This window comes from Spinacia oleracea, chromosome 2, assembly GCF_020520425.1.
Source record: "Spinacia oleracea cultivar Varoflay chromosome 2, BTI_SOV_V1, whole genome shotgun sequence".
In the NCBI taxonomy this organism is placed as follows: domain Eukaryota; kingdom Viridiplantae; phylum Streptophyta; class Magnoliopsida; order Caryophyllales; family Amaranthaceae; genus Spinacia; species Spinacia oleracea.
In genome coordinates, this window is record NC_079488.1 from 59,470,254 (window position 1) to 59,492,718 (window position 22,465).

The window sequence follows — 22,465 nt, forward strand, 5'->3', positions numbered from 1 at the left end:
GTAATTTGTTGTTTTTTTTGGTTAATTTTTTTCCAAAGTCATTTAATAATTGAAAGAAAATTATAATTATGACATTACTTTTTGATTAAATTAGACGGAATTTGACCCGAGGTTGTAAGTTAGAATGTGGGATAAAGTTTTGTGTTGTAATTAACAAAATTGAAAGTTTGAGGTTGTAACCCGTAAAGAGATAAGTTTATAGGGTTGTATTCGGCAAATTTTCCTAATATAATTGGTGGTTGTATTTTCCTAATATAATTGGTGATGATTTTAGTGTAGCAGAACTGCAAGGAGCTTCTCTAAGCTGTCGAATATGATCATGACGATTGACGGCACAAGTGTGCACAACAGATCGAAAACGCGCTATCGATCGCGGTTGAGGTGTCTTGGTAACGGAAATGATTCGTTAGTCGCGGACTGTGTCGTGGTAGGAAGTTGAAATTTATTTAAATTTTAAAATTGAATTAGTTGGGAATTTATTTGAAGAATCTTATAAACTACTTTCTCTATTCTTTTTTAAATGACACAATTATTTAGGCACTGTTTGCCGATGCACGATTTCAAACATTAATATAATCAATTATGGATAAGAAAAAATTATAAAAAGTTGATATTAAAAAAATAATTATTGAGACGAATCTAATAAGACCCCACACAACTATGTTTTTTCTTAAGTATAAATCACAAAAAGAAGTAAAAGAAGCTTGTGTGAATAGTGTCAAAAATCCAATTGTGTCATGTAAATAAGAACGCGGGAAGTATTTCATACAAAAATATCAAGGTTGTCCCTAAGTTATGGGTTCATTGAGAACAATCACTTATATAAAGGCCCAATGACAAGTGACAACAGGCCCTCCCATAAGCCCTACACTTGAGTATGTAATTAAAAAAAGAATCCCCAAAGTCAACCCCACTCACCACCTAGCATAGTCCTCCTTCCCTAAACCAGTAAACCCTACACGTGATATCATTAAATGATTTCATTTGTCCACCTTCTCTCTCCTCTCTTGTTTCACATTTGAAAATGGAGTTCCCCACTCGATTTCAATGGAGTTTCTCCATTTCTTTCTTTTTCCCTTTCATTTTGTCGAAAACGTGGGAAAATCCGACTGAAAATTGAGTAGATGCGAGGGTAATAACATTTAATGCGGACAAAATCAGTTCGGTGAACCAGCAGAGATCTCGACAGTTTTTCAAAACACCGTTATAAACCGGGATATATTGTATCGCCGGCCTCCAAAACCGAGTTAACTCGTCCGAGTTTTTACACCATGTTGTGCACCCATAAATACTAGGCTTAGTTTAGACTATTTTAGATTTATCAGCCCTCTTGAATCGTGTAGATATTACATGAAATTGTTTTCATGTGATATCAACAACATACCAACTAAAATGAAGCTTATTATAATTGAGACAACCCTAACGAGCATTCTATTGCATTGTCTTATAAAGTGAGCAACTAAAACAACACTGGCTGATGATACACATAGAAAAACAAAGGTTTTTTTTATTCTCATTTTAGGCAGAAGCCTCTTTGTATACACTTTGTCAGTGTAAAACAAATTTTCTAAAAAAAAAATCCAAGGGTAGGGGTTTCTCCCATACACCCCCCCCCCCCCCCCCCCCGGCCACCACCACGACCACCACATAGTGAAGCAACTAGCATAAAGGCATTTGTCCACAAAGGTGTCACAATAAAAGTTTTCAAGTCCATATTCCAAAGATGAGAACTAAAATTATCCATTTCATGTTGAAAGCCAATACTGAAAGTTGCGATGCTGATGTATCGAATATGGTTATTATGTTTGGTTCCCTAATCACTTAGCATCTTGTTTTTCAGCTCAAGAAGTTCTAATTTGTCACCAAACAAATAGTGCTTTCTCAGAGTATTAGTCTCACTTTTGAAAGCAGGTGTAGTAAATGTGATTATTTAGCGAAAGCCCTTCAATCATTTCGAGTCTTCTAAGAACTTCTTATTGTTTGATTCATGTAAATACATCATGTTCATTCAAAAATATAATAGTTAATGAAAATGGATGATCTGCATAGACTTACCAATCTTACTGTTGACTTCCGACCATCTGGAAGCACTATGCTATGAGGACCAATACCATGGCAGCATTCATGACAAATTGTATGAGTGAAGAAGGAATCAAAGTCAACAAGCTCCTGTTGTTCTTTTGATATGCATGCCTCGGCTATAGGAAGAAGAATATGTTTGAACCTGGTCCAGTCATGTAATACTAAATACTTAATATGGAAAAAAGGAAAAAAAGTGATAGCAGCCAACAGTGATAACAATCATACGAATAAACTGCAGAAGAAAACTTTGATATTTGAAGACTTACTTCGCCTCAGAGACATTTTTCAGCATTACCATTGAAGTACCACGATCTCTCACAATGCGTTCATCGTTTGGTAAATTAAATGCAACAGTTTGAGGTCCCTTCACATCCTGAAATAACACTAACGTCTTTAAGCAGTTTTATCCATCAATATTATCAACTTTTACAGAAGAAAAAACATATTTCTTAACTAGCATGCAGAATCAGAAGAAAAAAAAAAAAAAAATTCCCCTATTCCCACTTAAGGGTTCAATTACACATTTGTGGTCCTTCGCATTAACCGGTACTATTTTATCATCGTATTTATAAATTGATAGAAATATAGTCCTACCAAAGTAAGTTTTTTAAGACTTATAAAACTAAACTTGAAGTTCTACATCTTAAGTGATTAGATGACAAGGTAGTCAGGTAAAGACTTCTAACGGTATATGTTACAAGAGTAATTAAATCACGGGAAACAACAACTCCAGAGGTCAACAGGATTGCCATCATGGCATTTCGCCGCATCTCCTTCGCCCTTCTGAGCCCCACAAAAAGAATCTGCAACCAGTCTTTTATATACAAAGAAAAGACCCAATCATCTTGAGGCACTATAAAAGTCTGATTTTCGTTGCTGTTTTTGTCGATAAGTGTAGAAAGCAAGAAAGGCAACATGTCCAGTAATGTCTTATTTGGTATTGAGAACGATTTCATCACGTAATCTGAAGCTGGTCTGAGGGTAGTCAGGCCAGTCACCTAATAGTGAGTGTTAAAATTTTTGGGCATCTATCATCCAAAAGAATGGAGATATTGACCAAGAAGATGTTCGGCATGGAATCAAGTCTGGCCAACTCAAATTGAGATCATTTGAAATAATAATATGATCAGAACGTGCCCCTAAAAACGTGAAGGAAGGCTTTATAAGAGTGTTATTCAGCCACTTTGCTGTATTTGTCAGAATGCTAGGCTTTCAAGAATGTTCATGTTAAGGAAGAGTCCGAGACGCTTAAGGCTTATGTTGAGGTGGATGACCCGGATGCTTAGTAGTACGAGAGGAGAGAATCCCAACAAGAAGATTTACAGTAGGGTTAAAGTAAAACTAAAAGGGGTAAAATAGTTAAAACTGCAGCGGTTCGGACTTTGGACATATCCAACACTAAGCATGTCTCCATTCACAGTTGGGGTTCAAGTAGCACTGACTGAAGTATGATAGTTGACATTGCAGAGATATGGATATATCCTACACTAAGGTCATGTTTGGTAAAGAGAGGTTTGGGGGGCTTTGGAGGTTTGGACCAATTCTAGAGGTTTGACTAGTCAAAACTTCTAAATGGGGTGTTTGGTAAAAAAGAGTATTGAAAAGAGGATTGAGCTCGAACCTCTCATTTTGAAAAAGCTCCTCCCACCAACATTTTGCTTAGAGGATTGATAATGTAAAACAGTAACAGACATTTTCGTTCGTAATTACTATTCTTACCTAACAATATTAAATAAATGCTATAAAAGACAAATGTCCATAAATGTCATTTTATACAATATACTCCCTCCGTCCCTTAATACTCGCACCGGTTTGACCGGTGCGGAGTTTAAGACATTTAAATTGACTTATTAATTTAATGGGTGTTAGTTGATAGTGGGGTATTTTTTTAATATAGTTAGTGGGAAATGTGAAGGGGTGGAGAGTGGTGAGTGTGGGGTGTGGATTTTTAAATGATTTTTTGTAGGGAGTAGGGGTGTAGGTGGGGTAGTAGGTAAGTGTGAGAAATAATATAATATTGGTAAAGATTTCCATTTATAGAAGCGGTGCAAGTATTAAGGGACGACCCGAAAAGGAAAGCGGTGCGAGTATTAAGGGACGGAGGGAGTAGTAGTTAACAACTTTTAGCAAACCTCTATGTATTATCAAACACATTTATACAAACAGCTAGTCAAATCTGCGTTAAAACAAAAAAGTATCCAACTAACTGCTAAACTCTAAACTCTAATTGCCAAACAGGGCCTAAGTATCTGTCACGGGAATGGAGACTTAGGAATTAGGATAATAACATTATATTCAAGGAATTGCGATATACCAAACCTCACCACATAGCACCTTCGTTTGGTTGTTGACATGCAAATTGTACTCCCCTTATCTTCTGACTTAAAACAATAGAAACAATGACAAATATAAAGCATGCCAAGACTAAGATTCCAGTCTATATATATTAGATTAAATAAGTGATCTTTAGTCTCCTCAAAAAAAAGTGATCTTTAGTACAGAGCATCAATATAATGGTATTGCCTTCAAAACTAAACAAATTTAAAATAATTGGTATTGATGAGAGATAAATTACCAGCCCAAACTAACAAATTGTCTTTTTCTTTAAATAAATCTTCTCTTGCATTACTTTATCTGAAGCCTTGTTTTAAGAAAAAAAATCCCAATTCATTTTCAAAAGAGTAATTTATTCATTAATTTGGAGCATATGTTAAAACTATACCAAAAATAAAAGAGACAGACTACATGCAAGATTATGTAAAAAATTTGGAATATTTTCATAGCAATCTGGAGAGTATACAATCACTTGTAACGACATAGCAAATTAAAAGATAGGGGCTCATTCAGCTAAATAAATTGGTATACACAAATCACAAAGGCAGCTAATACTGATAAATGTTTTCAAGGATGAAGGACATACCCCAGCATTGTAAAGAAGTTGGATGACACGAATTGGAGCAGCTGTGACATCTTTAGACTTGAATGTGTCATCCATTGGAAGGTTTTGCTCCAAAACCTTACCAAAGCAAGCAGAAAAGAAACTAAAAACAATCAGCTGATTTTAATTTGTTTCTCTCAATGAGTGTGAGTAGGGCTAAAAAAATGAAGAAATTGGTAGTACCATTATTAATTACAGAAAAATCATTGACCTCTACAAGTTATAAACAATTTTAGAAGTTACTAATAAGTAATAATTGATATTTGATTTTATTTAAAAAAAACAACGTTGATAACACCTTCCGGCTAATCACTTCTTTTATCTCTAAAAAAACCAAAACTACTCATACTTTTTATCATCAAATGGATCACCATTTTATCAATGAAAGAAGTAATGGTGATGGTTACTATCCGATGGCCAATCACTCAATTGAGACCAGAATATTTAATCTGAGGGGTCATTTGGTTGAACGTAGGAAGTAGAACCTTCTTTTTTTTAATAAGTAATACTACAGATAAGCATTTCCGAGGAAGTAGAGAATGTTGTTTGGTTGAACAAGGGAAGTAGGTTCCCATGGGAAGTTCCACTGACCTAGGGGGACCTAGGGAACATTTCCTCTATTTTGTGGGAAGTGGAAGTTAGTGTGACTTCCCATTGTTTTTGTCAAACAAACAATACCACAATCTTCCACTTCCTAGGAAGTCATACTTCCCATGATTTTTCATGTCAATCAAACAACACTTGAGGCTATGAGAGTCTTTTTCAGCATGAAGGTAGGAAATTACAAAAATAAGTAACAGAAATGAAGCAAATTTCTAAACAATGTTACTCCCTCCGTTTCCTTTATAAGGTATTTTAGCCAAAAATTTGCATCTAACAAATAAATCGTTATGTAATACCAATGCAATATCACATACTTTTTACCACTTTAAAGTAAGGAGTATACATGAATAAAAACCAATTTAGGTTTTCAAAACATTTTTAACAAAACTTGACTAATTTTTTTGTATGCGTAAAGTGGCCAATGTCCTTAATGAAAATAAACCGGGGAAGTAAGAGGCTTTAAATATTTTCATAAACAAAAATAATCAACAGATTACCAATAAATTATCGCCAAATAGTTTAAGTTTGGCTGTAGCATCATCGTCTCGAATTCCAATAAATGCCTCAAAAGTAGCCTGCAATATCGACAAGAGATATCAACTAGCTATAGTTTACCCATTTCTACTCCATGACCTGCTTGGATACATACCACTTGAAGCGAATGAAATTTATCCCAAGAAAAACAAGAGAGCACGTAACTGGTTAACCTTAGAACAAATGGTAGGAGAGGTAAATTATAAAATAAATTGTAAAGGGGAATAGGCTACAAGCAGTTAGTTCAACCAACGTATAATAATTGCAGTATGAGTGTCAGTCTTGGGTATGGATCCAAGAATTTGACACAAACAGTTCTTCACTTGAAGATATGGGGGAACAAGGTTACTGGTGTCAATAGTCACAGTATGGGGTTCAACGACACCAGCACTTTTCTTTAATAATTTCCTTATTATTATATGATATGTAAAAAGGGAAGTACTAATTTTCTCCATTTTGGTCAATTGCAAAGTCCATACCCATTTGTAGGGTCAAGCAACATGGAGAACTAAAATGTAGATTCAGTGAATCAGTATCATAAGCTTCATCAATTTGTAACTAAAGAATCATCTCGGAAAAGGAAAAATTGTACGATAACAATCAAAGACGCCAACAAAATACAGGAGTCCTCTAAAACACCAATCAGAAAAAGGAAAAACAGACAGCCATTCACACATCATACCTCTGGAACAAAAACCCAAAAACCTCCATAAAGAACTTTAATAATAAGCTAAACCAGTTTCTTTCAAAAATTAATTTAAACCAGTGCCTGAATGTACAATCTGATATGCTTGAAGATGTGTTTGTCTGACTTTCACAAGCTAGGTTACCCCATATGTTTATGAAATTTTCATTTATTGTACACACAAGAAAAAAGTCATACGCAAAATATCAAATTGTGGCTATAAAGTAGCTTCATTTTTAAAATAAATGAAATCAAACAACCTCTCATTTGTGTTTTTTCACTTCTTTGATAAAAGGTATAGGGAAAAGTTTCCAGAAAACTAGGGCCAAAATGGAGTCAAAAGAGATAGAAAGAGAAAATTAATAGAATGGTACTTCTAAGTTATAACTTCTAAAGTACCACGTGACAACACTCATTGATTATACTATGCACTGACTTACCTTACCGTCCTGAATAAAAGGCCAATAGATAACATCTTCATTTACTAAATTACACCTTCAATTCGCAGATCTAGACTCTAGAGTTCACCATTTGAACCCTATACCTGAAAATTTCTCCAACTGGTGCATTTTTTCGTGCAATTGATATGCACACCACGGAGAGAAGGCAACGAAGAAGGTAACAACATATTGATATAACAATTGTGGGTTTAAGAATTCAGGGGTAACGCATGAGTAAAAAATAATCATGATGCATCAACATCTCTGAATGTGAACTGATTAACTGAATAACAGACATTCTGCCAAGTCAAGTTTTCATCAATACAAAGCAAAGGCCAGAGTCGTGTTTCTGTGCACATGCATGATTTTAAGCAGCATATAAGTACATACATATCTTATAAAGCTCTTGAGCCTTCTTGAGTAAGAAGCGGCGTGTCACCTTATCAATCACTTCCTTTAGAGAAACTGGCATGACAAAAAGCTTTTACAAATGAAATTTTCTCTACTAGAGTCCAACTATCAGTCTATTTTAAGGTAAGCTAGCTATGTATTTGTCAGTAATGATTTCGATGAAACACACTACCATGTAGTGCAGCATACCTTGTATCCGAAAAGCGAATCTTCATAGGTTTCATAAGGGCCAATGGTGATATCTAGTTTTGAATCCTACAAAATTGGGGAAAATAAATTAATAACATAAGTCGGAAATGCACAGTTCATAATTCATATAACAAACTGCAATGAAAGGTCCAGATATGGACATGCTGTGAAAAGTTTGATCAAAATTTCGCATTAGAAATAGAAAGAACTTTGTCATACGTACTTATAGGAGGCGATTTCTTTAGTAGGTTCTGACTTTTTATTTTTAACATTTATCATTATCAATGTGTAATGTCTGAATGGATAACATATTATAATGTAAAAATCACTCACACAATCAGACAGATCTGTAAAGCAACCGAGATGACGCCACAAAGCAACAGACACAAATTTGGCTCCCAAACTAAAGGAGGAACGACAATACATCATACATATAGTTTTCACTTTTCATTGACCTATATCATAACGAGGAACAAAATTTTAGCATTTCAAAATAAATAAATTTAACTTCTTTTATCATACTGTCACTATATTTTCCAAGGAAATCCAAGTTAAAACCAGTTTGATCCTAACTTCTGAAGTTCTTCTGAACAACAAATTTGACATTCAAGGATAAAAGATCACAGACCAATTCCATCCAGGCTATGTCAGAGTCATAATAATCATTGGAGAGGAATGCATTGGCCTTAGTGTGCAGCAGCTTCTTCAAACTACAATCAAGAAACACAAATAAAAGGATTCATAAATAACACATTAAATGACTTCATCAATTTATTTTAAAAAATATTTTAACAGACCCATATATGGACAAGACTTTACCTGGGAAAGCTAGTCAGTTCCCCTGCTTTATACAGCAACTCTGAAGCTTTTGTGAGGTAAGAACTATACTCTTGAGAGAATGGGACACAATAGAGATCACGGATAGACAGGTCAGCGACGCCCTCATCAGTTTGAGTATCTAAATTGACTCCGTTGAATCTTTTTATGACATTAAAAAAGCCCATCGCTTCTTGTCTTTCATCCTCAGACAGACTATTTTTCCACAATTCAAATTCCTGTGGAAAAAGTGTTTTAAGTGTTAACATAAACCCTTTTGCACCGAAGTCAAAAAAATAAACTTAACCAATTCTTACGGTAAACAAACAATAATAATCAAACTCATAACAGAAACAAAGAGCCTCTGGTACACAAAAAAAACTTTAAGACTGCTGCCTCTTTTAATGTCCATTTCCGATGGAGCCAAAGATTCATTTGTTCTTTTGCTCGTGGGATGTAATGGACTAAATCAAAATGGCTCTTAAAACCTCTTCGCTTCCTTTCCATGAAGTAGAAGATGGTCTTCCCGTTGTCGTCCCGTTAGTGCTTTTGGATCAATTGGAAACAACCTCTCTGCAATTGCAGGGGTAAGGTTGCGTACACTCGACCCCCCTTACCCCGCTTCTTGCGGGAGCCTCTTTGAGGCAATGGGGTAATGATAATGAATGATAATGATGACTGCTGCCTCTTTTACTGGTAACTCTTTCTCAACCATGTACATAAAGCACCAAGAACACATCCTCTTCTTGGGGCTTTGGGCACCTTTATTTTGTGGTAGAAGGTAAAATAGAACGTCAAGGATTTTGCAAGGATAGAATGTTTAAATGGATTCAACACCGATGATAACATAAAATTTGATGACCAAAAAGTACATTTTGTTGATTGTATCAAGCTTAATGTTTCCCATGGTAGTACGGAGAGGTATTAAGTATGTTGTTTGTGAAGATCGGTGTTTATAGTTTTACTCACCTTATGTCTTTTTGTTGCAAGTGATTATGTTAACTCCAGGAGTAATAAGGAACGGACGGTCATTAGGAGTCACGTTGCTCAAATATCATGTTGATCTATGATGCTTGGGGCCTTGGGCTCCACACTTCACTAGCCACATAATTACAACAATACCCAGACAGACCAGGTAACGAATATTCATTTACCAACCCGAAACCAAGCTGAACCGACCTGAAACCTAAAGAAATTTGACCCAACACGACCCTACCAAGCTGTTTGACGTGTCTACATCGGAAGAAAAAGACAGCTCGGATTTCCGAGCACCAAATAACGAAAAAATAGTCTTGACCTACCAAAACAAAACAAAAAAAAAAAAGGAAAAAAAAAGAGCTAATGTGGTTTGCCTTTTTTATTTGTACCTACTTCTATTGATAAATCAATTAAGGGAGACTTCCTACATGCAAGGCCAAAAACAAGAAAAAGACCATCACATCATATGTATGCATTAAGAAAAGTTGTTCAAAAAATAAATGATCATGTACCAGTTTGTCCATATCTGAAGGATAGAAATTTGCACCAGGTTGTTTCGATAGAGGAAACGCAGCTTTATACTCAAGGCCCTTCCAGCCAGATACTGGTTTTGTGGCATGCAAATGCAATTTAATTGCAGAATCAGCCGTACTTAAAAATGCAAGGTTTTCATCTAGGCAAGACCTGTAAGCAATCAATAATGAGAAACTATCTCTCGCGTAAGTGGATAGTATAGAGAAAAATGCAGACTAGGGTTAGTAACATAATGATCATAACCACTGCAAAGAAACAAATTTCCTTTCAATTAGCACATGCTTCAGAAGAAAATTCCAAAAATCCATGGAGTTTGATAATCTAAATGTTCTCTTCCCCTTGTGACTATTAAGTCCACAGCCAATAAAATTATTTATCTAAAAGTTCATAAATGTTTAACAGGGTTTATTACGGTTTAAACATTTATTTCATTCAAATGTGGTTATCTCTTCCTCTATTTTCCCAAGTATTACTCACTTTCATTTTACATCCATTTTTTCAAGTTAACTCACTTTTGTTTCTTACTTATTTGGACCTTACTTTTTCCCTTTTTACCCTCCAATAGTCAACAACATGGGACAAATGGATTACTTTTCCTCCCCAAAAGAAGCCAAAAGGCACATGGTACTTACCATGTACTAAATAAAGATTTGGCCAAACAAAATATTTGGCCACTTTTTCCTATTCTCCTTGGTTAAGGTTGAAGGGTTTATGTCCTTTCTCCAAATACGCATCTTATGTATTTATAGAGAGTCTAATAAATGTGGTTCATATTAATTATGGAGTTAATTATAGTATCAGAATGCCTAGTTGAAGGCTGCTTCTGATTACTGGAATTAATCACAGCTTACATCATTCGGTAGATATACTAAGAAACGTTAAAGTTCGGAAATGACGAATGTTGGGCTCAGTGGAAGCGGACAAACGTTTAAAGGCAAGAACGAAATTAATTTAGTAGACCAGATAGTCGCACTGAAAAATAAATTGGAATTGATATATGAATCGTCAAAGCGAGGCCCGACCCATAAGCCAGAAGCAATCTTGCCCATTGCAGAGCCAATCGTATCGCAACACAAGCGCCAAGGCCAAGGGTAGTTGGGTCGACCCAACCGCATGCATCTACGCATGGATGTGTTGGCGATGCCATCGCATAGCCTAAGCTATGAGCGCAAGGCTAGCCGTGAGCCAAGACGCGAGAAGTGCAGCACACTGTTGGGGCGCACAACACATCAATGCAGAAGTTGGACAAGCCCGCGTGCATGTTCTGGGCTTGGTGCGTATGTGCATACGCGCGTGGGCCTTGTAGCTGTGTGCTTTCTTGGGCGACAAGCAAGATCCGTGCCTGGCCTTGCATGCGTGTCCTAGTGCGTAGATGTTCGTATATGATAGGAATTATAATTCATGTTGGAATCCTAATTATACCGGAATTCTAATGCCACCGGAAATCCTAAACCTAGTTGGAGTCGTATTTCTCGGATGCAGCTCTATCAATGTAACCTTTGGGGCTCATATTTTCTGCTTACTCAAATTGTGAGATCCCGAACTATACACCATTCACCTACCTTTTGATCACATTCTAAGCTAATATATATTCAAGGAGAATCCGAACATACAATGGACTTGTGGACTTTCCTAAGAGGACAACACTTGCGGTCCTATAAACTCGGTTCTAGCTCGGTTTAGGAGCAGCTAGGCAAAGGCACATGTCATAGATCGTATGTATTCATTACTAACTAATTGGTTGATTAAATTCATGCATGCAATCTTGTATTAGTTTGTTCATAAACCAACAAAGGTAACCAAATAGAACTTTGTAAAATAGGAGGAAGTGCTAACTAATACGGAGGTAGGAAATATTTCCTTTGTTCGTTTTTTTAAAGTTGCAACCAAGATGAATGGAACAAAACCAAGAAAAGGTTAGAGGAGGTTAAAAAGACAACATTGTCCGCCTGAAAACCACAACCAACAGCCATGTTACATCATCACCCGTCATCTACTATCTCAACCCATATCACTTCAACTTACATCATCCACGCCGACCACCACCGCCGCGAGATCTTCCTCGCAATAAGCGGTCTAAACCTCACTAGAGAGTCTGATTTTAATCTCTAAACTATGTATCCTCCATCTCCCCCTTCCATTCGTTATAATGGTAAGACAGATGTGCAGGTCGTTTCCCTTTCTTAGCCTCTTTTTGTGGTAAGTAGATTTGCAATCCATCATCTCTCTCTTCTTCTTTCAGAAATATGTATGTACCTATGTTACTCTGACACTTCGTCAGGGCAACACCCCGACCTGAGACACGCCACGTGTCCGGAAGGTGTCGACACTGGTGTCGAAAAAGGGTTCGAAATGCAGTGTCGGAAACGGGAGGAGAAAAAAGTTCAAAATTTGCAATTCAAGATGAAGATATACATAGTGGTAGGGAGTGGGAGGAGGAGATAGGGAGGTTGCTTCTGTCGGGGATGAAAACAGGCCGTGCGAACAGATCCGGCCAGCATTGTGTTCTTTCTCCTCTCCCTTTCTCTCTCTTCCTTCTTATGTTTAGCGCTAGGGATGTATTAATGAGTTGAAATAGACAAATTTTGGATTGGGCCAAATTGTATCAGCTTGTTTCATGTACCACGTAGAATAGTGGTCCATTAATTTTAACATTCCATTTTTAAATTTTTACCTTTTTTATATATATATATATTATATAAATGAGTATGTCTTGTTTACTTTTACAACTGTCAGGCTGTCAGCCACCAGGCCCACCATTCACCTTCCCCCTTTCCTTTTTCTGTTTACCTTCTCCCTATACAAATACTTTTTCCGACACGTTTTTTTAATTTAATAACTATATTTGTATTTTTATAGATCCGACACTTTGTATGAGAATCGTGTATAAACAACAAGTCAAGACACTCATTTGACCGTGTCGGAGTGTCTGCAATATTTGGATACCCGACGACTTGTCAGACACGACACCGACACCCGTGTCTCAGGTTTGTACAAATACCTTACTTGGAACTTTATTTATTTTAACACTATTTGAGGACATCATTTGAAGTTAGGTTCTTCCGGAACGATTTTCAAAATGCTGGTACTTACCATGGACTTTTGTTAATAGAGAAATATTTCCATTTCAACTTATTCAAGGGGGAAGTATCAGCATGCTCCTTCAACCAATCTCTCAAAGCTGGATTGCTAAGACAAACCTGTAAGTGAAGATTAAAATACATAAATAAGTAAAATAAGTACATTCCAAAAATAGCATGTAAAAAAAAGGAAGTTGTATAAGTCAAATGAAGTCATCAACGTATATTATCTCCCTCCACTCTGTCCTTATCCATCGGCATATTTTCCTCAATCCTAAGAAGGCTCATATCGTGCTCAATCACCTTCCTCCAAGTTTTCTTAGGTCTTCCCCTACCCCTTGCAATTCTATCACTTTGCCACCCTTCCGGCCTCCTAATCGGAGCATCACTTAATCTTCTGCTTACATGCCTAAACCATCTTAAACGATTTTCCATCATCATAGACTCAATCAGTGCAACCCCTATTTTCTTCCTAATAATCTCATTCTTCAAACGGTCCTTTCTTGTATGCCCACACATCCAACGTAACATGCGCATCTCCACCACATTCATCTTATGCACGTGGCAAAGTTTCACTTCCAGCATTCCGTGAAACATTGTCACATGCATATGATGAATGTGTCGGAGATGCGCATGTTACGTTGGATGTGTGGGCATACAAGAAAGGGCCGTTTGAGGAATGAGATTATTAGGAATAAAGTAGGGGTTGCACGATTGAGTTTAAGATGATGGGAAATCGTTTAAGATGGTTTGGGCATGTAAGCATAAGATCATCTTAAACATGAGCAATTAGTATTTAATTTCTTTTCCTTTGAGACTCAACAAAAGATAAATCACAAGCCAGAAGAATATATTGAAACAAAGCAAATACCATCAAGAAAGTACTCAGGGATATCACTATTAACAATATATTTATGTAACAGATAGCCTACAACAAATGGAGTGATAGTTTGTTATTCCAGATCAAACCTTTTAGAAGCACTGCATTGATAATCTTTCAAAAATTAAAGAGAAGCCTAACACATTTAGAGCATCTACAAATCATTGTCAGAGTTAAAAGGTAGCTCAGAGCCATTGGTCCATAGAATTTTCAGAGACAGTCTCTTTTGATCTTAGAGCTCTTAACCCCAACTCCCTTCAAGGAATAAAATAGATACTTCAACAAATTTGAATTGAGCTTTGATGACATCCAAGAAGTCCCATTTAACAGATTCAAGTTAAACTACTGCTTACTCATATTCATTTTCTCTAAGTGGATGGCTACAAGAATTAGATAATCCAAATAACCAGCACGTCCAATTCACTGTTCTTATGCTTCATCAATACGTTTGTTTGGGGTAGCATGTCTTTGTCCATTTAGGGTTGCGCTATCTGATGGTTCTCTAGTACATTATTAGTGTCTAGGAAAATCAGTCAAAATGGAAGTGTACAGGGAATGTTAATTGACATAATTTATCCTCTTAGAAAAAAGGGAATTTGAAGACAGGACATTAGTTTGCCACTTAAAAAGAAAGGAATTTGACGGCAGAAAAAGAATCGTTATCACCAAAACCACCACTTACTCTAAGTTAACTTTCAACTTGAAGTGCATATGATAATAATCCATGAAATAAGCCCTTCCAAGAGTAATTTCATCTTAATTTAGCAACATACACAGCTCCAGGAAAACCTTTTCCCATAGTTTTGGTTTTTAAAATCTTCCTGAGGTAATGCTATGGTATTGCATGAATCACAAAATTACCTCAACTTAAACAAATCTTACAACAATCTAATCTTCCCCTCAAAAAAAAATGCGACAACATAATCTAGTCGATGACATGTCACTGTCTATTTCACACATGTAAGGAATAAATATCCCCAATATGTATAATGTTACTCATCCCTGCCTTTCGGTATACCAATTAATGAACACAAGACAAGCAATGACAAATCATCAATTCCCCCCAACACCCTTTTTCTTACTGTTGAAGTAAAAACCAAGATTAATATAACCACAAAACTTCATACTTCTCTTACTGTTGAAGCACAACTTTTTATTGGAAAAGTATGTCACTGATTCCATATGAAAAAGAATTCACAGCCACTTCCGAACAAATGAAGACTAGTAGATTAGAGGTATTTCTCCTTTAGAGGTCATCAGGAAACATATTAAAGGTAACACTGTAGCAAAAAGAATTTTCCAAAAGCAAGATTGTCTATGCAGCTCGTATATTTTTATGTTTAATAGATCAAACCTGCTGGTGAAATATATCATCCATTATCATCGCAGCTTTAAGAACAAACTTAAGAGCTTCTTTATCAACGTCACTAATCCCGCCAAGCTGCATAGCAACAAAAAAAATCAAAAAGTTATTCTGCCTCAGGCCTCAGCATTTTATCTCAAAGTAAGACACTGCAAGATAAAAATTTTAAAAATAAATAAAATAAAATAAAATAAATTACATAGAAATTCTCTCAAGTTGTGCAAGAGAAAAAAGAAGTTAAAAGAGTAAGAGGGTTACAAGTAAAATCATTCGGAGGCGGATTTGTGCTACAATATGTAACAAACTTATCTTTTTTCATGCATATAATTTGAAGGAAAGAAGTAGTTCATCCCACTAACTACAATAAGAAAAAAAAATACTCCACTACCAACAATAAATAAAGTCAACAAAACTTGTGCCAACAAAAGTGTTTCAATTACATGGGACGGAGCGAGTAACTCCTAATGGATTAAAACTCAACTAACCTACCATAAACATTTAAGATTGATTTAGTTTGAAGTTTTGAACATGTCGACCATTTCCGAGCACCCCATAGCATTTTTTGGAGTCCGAGAATTCGATCATTTCATTTATGGATGATTTCTCGTATACTGACCCTTAACTATAGGGTTTCGAAAAACTAAATTCTTTAGTGGTTCATAAAATCTGAAAAAGACACTTCATATAAAGTATGTCAAAATATTCAATCTGCTATCATAAAAAACTCACATGTGTCAATCTCAATTACATAGAATGTTACTGCAATGAACCTGGATGCCTTTCTTGACTTAGCTTCCCTTTGTTCTGTCATTTTTTCTTTCTCGCCTAGTATACTTTTAGAAATAGAATCAACTTATATTCCGACTTTAAGAGTAAAGCCAGTGGATGACCAAAAAGAAATGGTCATCAAATAAATTAAATTTTCTCTCTCCTACATTTTACTCATGACCAACTCCCATGCCCATACATGACCACTAATCCCCAATGGATGACCAAATAAGTTTAGTCAACTTTTTCTCTTTTCTACTTTTACCCTACCCACCAAAATAAAGAAATAAAAAATAAACAATTATATTTCCACTTGTCCTTCCTACATTCTATGCCAAAAATTAGGTTTGGTCATGGGCATGACCATCTCATGCTTCTCTCTCTTCCCTACTTCTTATCTCTCATATTTATTTATTACTTTTAATGCTCTCTTCCTTCTGATCAAGCCATGACCGATGGCTGGGTACACTCTAATCATTTGGGAAGTTCGGTTGTCTAACAAATCCAAGTTACAATGGCTATACCCATATCAATAATCTGTATGGACAACAATTTAAGTACTAGGACATACTGTATGCGGGTGGCCACTTGCAGAACCTATACATATTCCAATTAAGTAGGATTTAATCCTCATCAGTCATCAATGAAATTGTAACACCCAAAATTTAGACCTTAGAAGATAATAAAATCCTCATTTTGTTTGAAAAAAACAACCCGCCAATTCTCATTACCACCTGCAAAATACATAAGGAAAAAGAAAGAGAAACAAACTTCCAAAAATCAGAAAATTGGAGTAATCCGACTCCATCCTGTAAAATAAGTAGTTTAATTTTTTAAAATGTTTTAGATAACTTTAAACTAATACAAGAAAACTAAGTGCATAAGTACCAAATTAATTGGTTCCATAAATTAGTCAACACGCAATATATATGTTATTTTGATTTAAGTGAGGCAAAGAGAACGTAGTTGGCCAGGACTAATCCCAAAGTAAACGCCTACAAATAAGATCGTGTTTAAACCTAAAAGAATGGCAAAGTAATTTTGATTACTTAATGTCCCTAATCTGTATAACCCTCACTAATAACTTCAAGATTAGGACAATGAAAGAGAGTTGACAAAAATTAATAAGTTACCTAGTAGAATTCCCACATGTGTATTCAATAGAACATATAGTAGGGCAACCTTTTCATTACCCTTTCAGGTACAATTTCAATTCAAATAAAAGTTAGTTTTACGTTATTAATAAGTTTTATCAAGTCTACAAAGATAGTAAAATAGTTTACAGAAGGATTTAAATAACTGTAGGACACAAAGTCGTTCATGAATAACTTAGTAAACGTACTTCCAATCCAAATAATCACAATTATCCAATAACACAATTGCGATTATTTGGATTAGAAGTATGTTTACAAAGTTATTTGTGAACGATTTGGAGAGAAAATTATGATGCTTTGTGTCTTACAATTATTTAAGTCATTTTTAAAATATTTTACTATGTGTTTGGACTTCATAAAACTACAAATAATGTAAAGAAAAATAATTTAAAAGTGAATTGAAACCCAGAAGTGCTAATAATAGGTTGCCCTACTATATGGTATTCTATTGAGCACACATGTAGCTATTCAATAGGCTTTTAATAGGTTCCGTTTTTGTTTCTATAAAATATCTTTCAAAGTCTTCCACCTAATCTTGAGTAGAATGCACACTAGGGACATTTGTAATCTTGACAATTGGCCGTCGGTTTAATGTGGCGTGTGACCCTAATTTGTAGGTGCTTAATTTGAGATTAGTCCCGCATTACTAGCGTTCTTTTTCCATGTCTTGAATAAAATTAATATATATGTTGTGTGGTGACTAAATTATGGATTTAACTAATTTGGTTCTTATGTACTTAGATTTTTGTACGAGCTTAAAGTCTTCAAACTATAAAACTATTTATTTTACGGCATGGAGTCAAATTACTCAGCTTTCTCGTTTCTAGGAGTTTGTCTCATTCTCCTTTCTTACGTACTTTGCAAGTTGGTAAGGGAATCGGTCCAAGTAAGGAAGCAAGATAGAATAAATTCACGTAACCAACAAACACTTAAGTTTAACACTCTAGGTTTTACCTATAGTTTGGTTGTAATAGTTAACACTAAACTTAGACCATACAAATAACTTAAAATGAGTATTAGGTACTCTTATATCTTTGTTTCGCATCCATTTTGAGAGGGAATGTGTGTAAAGCAATATTTAAAGGTTTAAGTGGTTGTTTTTCTCAAATAAAACGACCATTTTGAGGGTGTTACCCAAACTTTCATATATTAGCCAAAAAAGTTGATCCAGTGGAAATCTGTACTACAAATCTGGTATAACAACAGCTACATACAATGCAAAAACAATATACCTATGGCAAGAGTTTGGAAAAAAAATTCAGAAACAGTGACTCAATGAGTTTCTGAACCGTCACCTTATTGTTAGAAATATTAATTTCTCCAATGCAACTGCTCACACAAAGCCATGTCTTGCCTTGACTTTAGATCTTAGTTTATCAAACACAAATGGTTATGAGAAAAGGTTGTGGGTTGGGAAGACTTTTTAAGGAAGTTGACTCGAGGAAACAAAACATGTGTTCAAACTCTTCCAAAACTCAATATAGGGGACTATTCCAAAAATGGAAATTCGAAGAACCAAAACTACCATTTTGCAGCACAGTACAGATAGATTCATTTACAAACATAAGGCAATTGACAAGAGTCATGGAAAAATGATGTTCCCCATCCAAGGTTATTCCAAAAACAAAAAACATAATAGAAGCCATAATAGAAGATCACACAAACGCTACTCTGCTTCTCAAGATTTATCGCAAAACTCAATAGCCCTGATTCACACCTTATATTTCACCAAAGGGGAAAAACAGAACATGGCTACTGAAAATGAACTTCTGAAAGCTTGTGTAGAAAGAGAACGCGTTCAATTCATTATTTAAAGATCATAGCAGATCTGAATCACTCCATGTCGTGGAGAATCAGGTTCTAAAATAGAAATAGCAAGGCCGTTACCTACTAAGGAGATGTTCTTTAACATCAATTACCAAGACAAAAAACTACCCTGTTTTCGGCTGACATACACAATTACACTTACTTAATGGCCTCCCCTTAAATTTTATATTATTCACAGGACTATCTTGAAATTTTGGAGTTTTGATTGGAATCCATTCTTTTGTCACATTTTACAAGACAGTGACTTCACGTTTTTATTTCCATTTAAAGTAAAGTCTCTTACTCAATAGCAGATATATCAACAAGCTAGATAGTAAGACCTACCTCTGCAGTAAGGGGAATAGGTGCATAGCGATTGAGTTGCCTTTGAAGAGATAAACTTCGTTCCTCAACGTTCTCTTTGTACCTTCAGTGTCAGATAAAAGTTAAATTACAATCACATCAGCAAGAATATACTATTAACATGTTCATAATACAGTGGAATCATGGAACTATACATAGGTATAGCAAGAATAAGGAAATTACATGTACAGAAAGAAAAAAAAAGAAAAAAAGTTAGTCGAACCCAAGCATAGTTGTCGTTAATTTCCTTTACTGTTCCTTTCTGAAACCTCTGAAGTAAGGAGCAAAAAGACAAGATAGTGTTCGACTCTTTAAGTGAAGCCCCATACATCAAGTGAGCTAGACTGTGGAATGATATCTGATCTTAAAGCTTGAAATAATAGACAAACAACCAAATCGAACTTTTTGGCAGTGATGAGGGGCATCTAGAGAACAAAAGAAAAGTAAATGGTGGTGAAGCGTGAAAAAAGATCACAACACCACATCTCATAATATAGCAATTGCCAGTACTAGTAATATAAAGCAAACTCAATGAGGAATAATCAAAACGTGAGATAAATCATTCACACTTTGATTTGTAGAGAGAGATAGGCAATTGCAGCTTAAGTGGAAAGATGGTAAATACCTTTGTGCAATTAAGTTCAAAAGTTCACCATATTGCCCGTTTACATCATAAGGGACATAGTCAGGATCTTCCTTCTGCAGCAAACTTTTGTATTCCTCACAAGAAATATACTTAACAGCTGAGACTTCTGATTCCTACAAACACAACATCAGTTCATTCTGTTATAAAGCAACACGTAGCTAATAGGAAATTAAACAGACCTAGCAGTAGGATCCTTATGAACAGTATGCATCAGTTGGAAACAGTGCTTTCATGTAATATTTGCTAAAAGTTGTGAAGTGGTATAACTTATTAAGAAATACTAGATTGTACTCGTGCGAGGTATTATTGTTTTAGAAGAATACATATTATTTTGAGTAACCAGGATAATACGAAGTATACATTGGTGAAAACTTTTTTCTTTTCTTTTTCTAATCTGTCAGAATTTGTCTTTCTCGATTATTGTTTATATGCAAATACAAAAACTACTACAAGATGGTCTTACCAGGTTATATCACCATGGCGTAAGCACAAATGGTTACTAGTAATATAAATATCTTAACTAATAAAGAAAAAATGGTAGTTACTAAAGAGACTAACTAAGAATTTAAATAACATAACTAATAACATATTAAGTGTTGGAAGTTCTATATGTTCAAGAAGCCCACAAATGAAAGTGAAAAAAGATAGTAGTCCTTTTATCCCACATGAAAAGAATCCCAAGCATTTCCTTACTTTATATAGTGGGGGTTAGTAATACTACTTGTTTGAGAAGGTGGAAAAGAGGTCTTGGTGGACACACTCACACACGCACGTTGACCTGGTCAAACTTGGGCCTTGGGTCATGTGTGGGCCGGTCGTGGGCCTACCTATTTGTTTTGTCCAATCATTGTTATTAGGAATCTTATGGTTGTTACACCATTTATTCCGTAACCGTTGGGAGCTAATTTCTCCTTTATTATCTCCTTATAACCTCCTTATAACCTCCTTTTGACTATTGAATTTCCCATCTTCTTGATTATATAAATATATAATCAAGACTTGGTCAGTTACATAGTATCTCAAAAACACACAAAAACGTTCATCTCCTCTTTCTAAAATCTCTTCCGTTTTCGGGCAAATATTCTGATCTCGAATCAAGTCTTGTGAGCGCACACAAGTCTTGATGTCGTGTTAACCCTGGAGGACAACATAATATCTCAAAAACACACAAAAGCGTTCATCTCCTCTATCTAAAATCTCTTCAATTTTTGGGCAAATATTCTAATTTCCAATCGAGTCTTGTGAATGCACACAAGTCTTGATGTCGTGTTAACCCTGGAGGACAACCGCAAACGTTCTACTGCACCGGGGTAGTGCGAAATTTTCTTTTAGAGTAGTGGTTCGGCCATGGCACGACAATCGTTCTAAATCGTTCACCTCGTTCGTCACGATATTGAGATAAGTTTATTATAATTATATTCTAATTATGTTATTGTTGCAACATTATTCTTTTATCGTATTAAATCGCAACAATCTGAAAGACAAGTTATTAATGTTACGAGCAATTTGAATGATGTTGTAAACCTTTTTATTTCTTGAATTGGATGTGCGCATAATCGGATTTGTTGAATTGTATTTTATATGGAGTTATATTTTCGAAGAATTCTCTTCGCCCCTCCCAAAATATTGTAAAATTGTCTCAATATTCAATTCTCCCGATCAATATTGCTTTACAATGAAAATAATATTAATCGTCATTTTTTATCAAATGGCTGAGGATTGTTTTGTTGATGTTGGTTTTGAGAATCGAGATATAAGGATTTCAATGGTCACCTGCTCACATTAAGCTTGCGGTGGCCAATTTGTCGAGGAGCAAGTTGGGCATCGTGCAAGGCATTACCAACATCAAAATCATGTCAACGGTCCAGGATCATAACCTCTTCATCCGGATTAATGGCGGTGAATCCAATAGAGTTCCAATCGCCGCCGTATGAAGATGATGTTTCGATTTCAGTTGACGGAGAAGGTTCCGGCGAATCAGACAGTGATGATTTGATGGTTGACGACGGCGTTAATGAAGATTGGACGATGACAGAGAGTGGAGCAGTCCAACTGTCCAAGTAGTGCCCTTTATCCTCGGGGAACGTGATTCTCACGCTGGAGTTAAAACAACCGAGGTTGCTTGTAGGCAAGATAATCGGGCCAGAAATCATGTTATTGAAAAGGGAAGTTTTCTTAATTTGAGTTTATATCAA

At 35.6% G+C, this 22,465-nt stretch overlaps 1 protein-coding gene across 2 annotated transcripts in view; it reads right to left on the reverse strand.

The window, feature by feature from the left end:
* Positions 1 to 22,465, reverse strand: part of LOC110789926 (nudix hydrolase 3) — a 41,639-nt gene that overhangs the window by 7,302 nt on the left and 11,872 nt on the right. The window contains exons 5-16 of one of the 2 annotated variants that reach the window (XM_021994647.2): positions 20,250 to 20,383; positions 19,607 to 19,688; positions 15,525 to 15,611; positions 13,304 to 13,410; positions 10,189 to 10,360; positions 8,702 to 8,937; positions 8,511 to 8,592; positions 7,883 to 7,948; positions 6,121 to 6,198; positions 5,003 to 5,098; positions 2,349 to 2,455; positions 2,056 to 2,224 (exon numbers count right to left, since the gene is read on the reverse strand). In XM_021994647.2, coding sequence (XP_021850339.1) covers positions 2,056 to 2,224; positions 2,349 to 2,455; positions 5,003 to 5,098; positions 6,121 to 6,198; positions 7,883 to 7,948; positions 8,511 to 8,592; positions 8,702 to 8,937; positions 10,189 to 10,360; positions 13,304 to 13,410; positions 15,525 to 15,611; positions 19,607 to 19,688; positions 20,250 to 20,383 — 1,416 coding nt within the window. Of the gene's footprint in view, positions 1 to 2,055; positions 2,225 to 2,348; positions 2,456 to 5,002; positions 5,099 to 6,120; positions 6,199 to 7,882; positions 7,949 to 8,510; positions 8,593 to 8,701; positions 8,938 to 10,188; positions 10,385 to 13,303; positions 13,411 to 15,524; positions 15,612 to 19,606; positions 19,689 to 20,249; positions 20,384 to 22,465 lie in introns of both variants that reach the window. The other variant, XM_056836843.1, reaches the window with a different exon arrangement.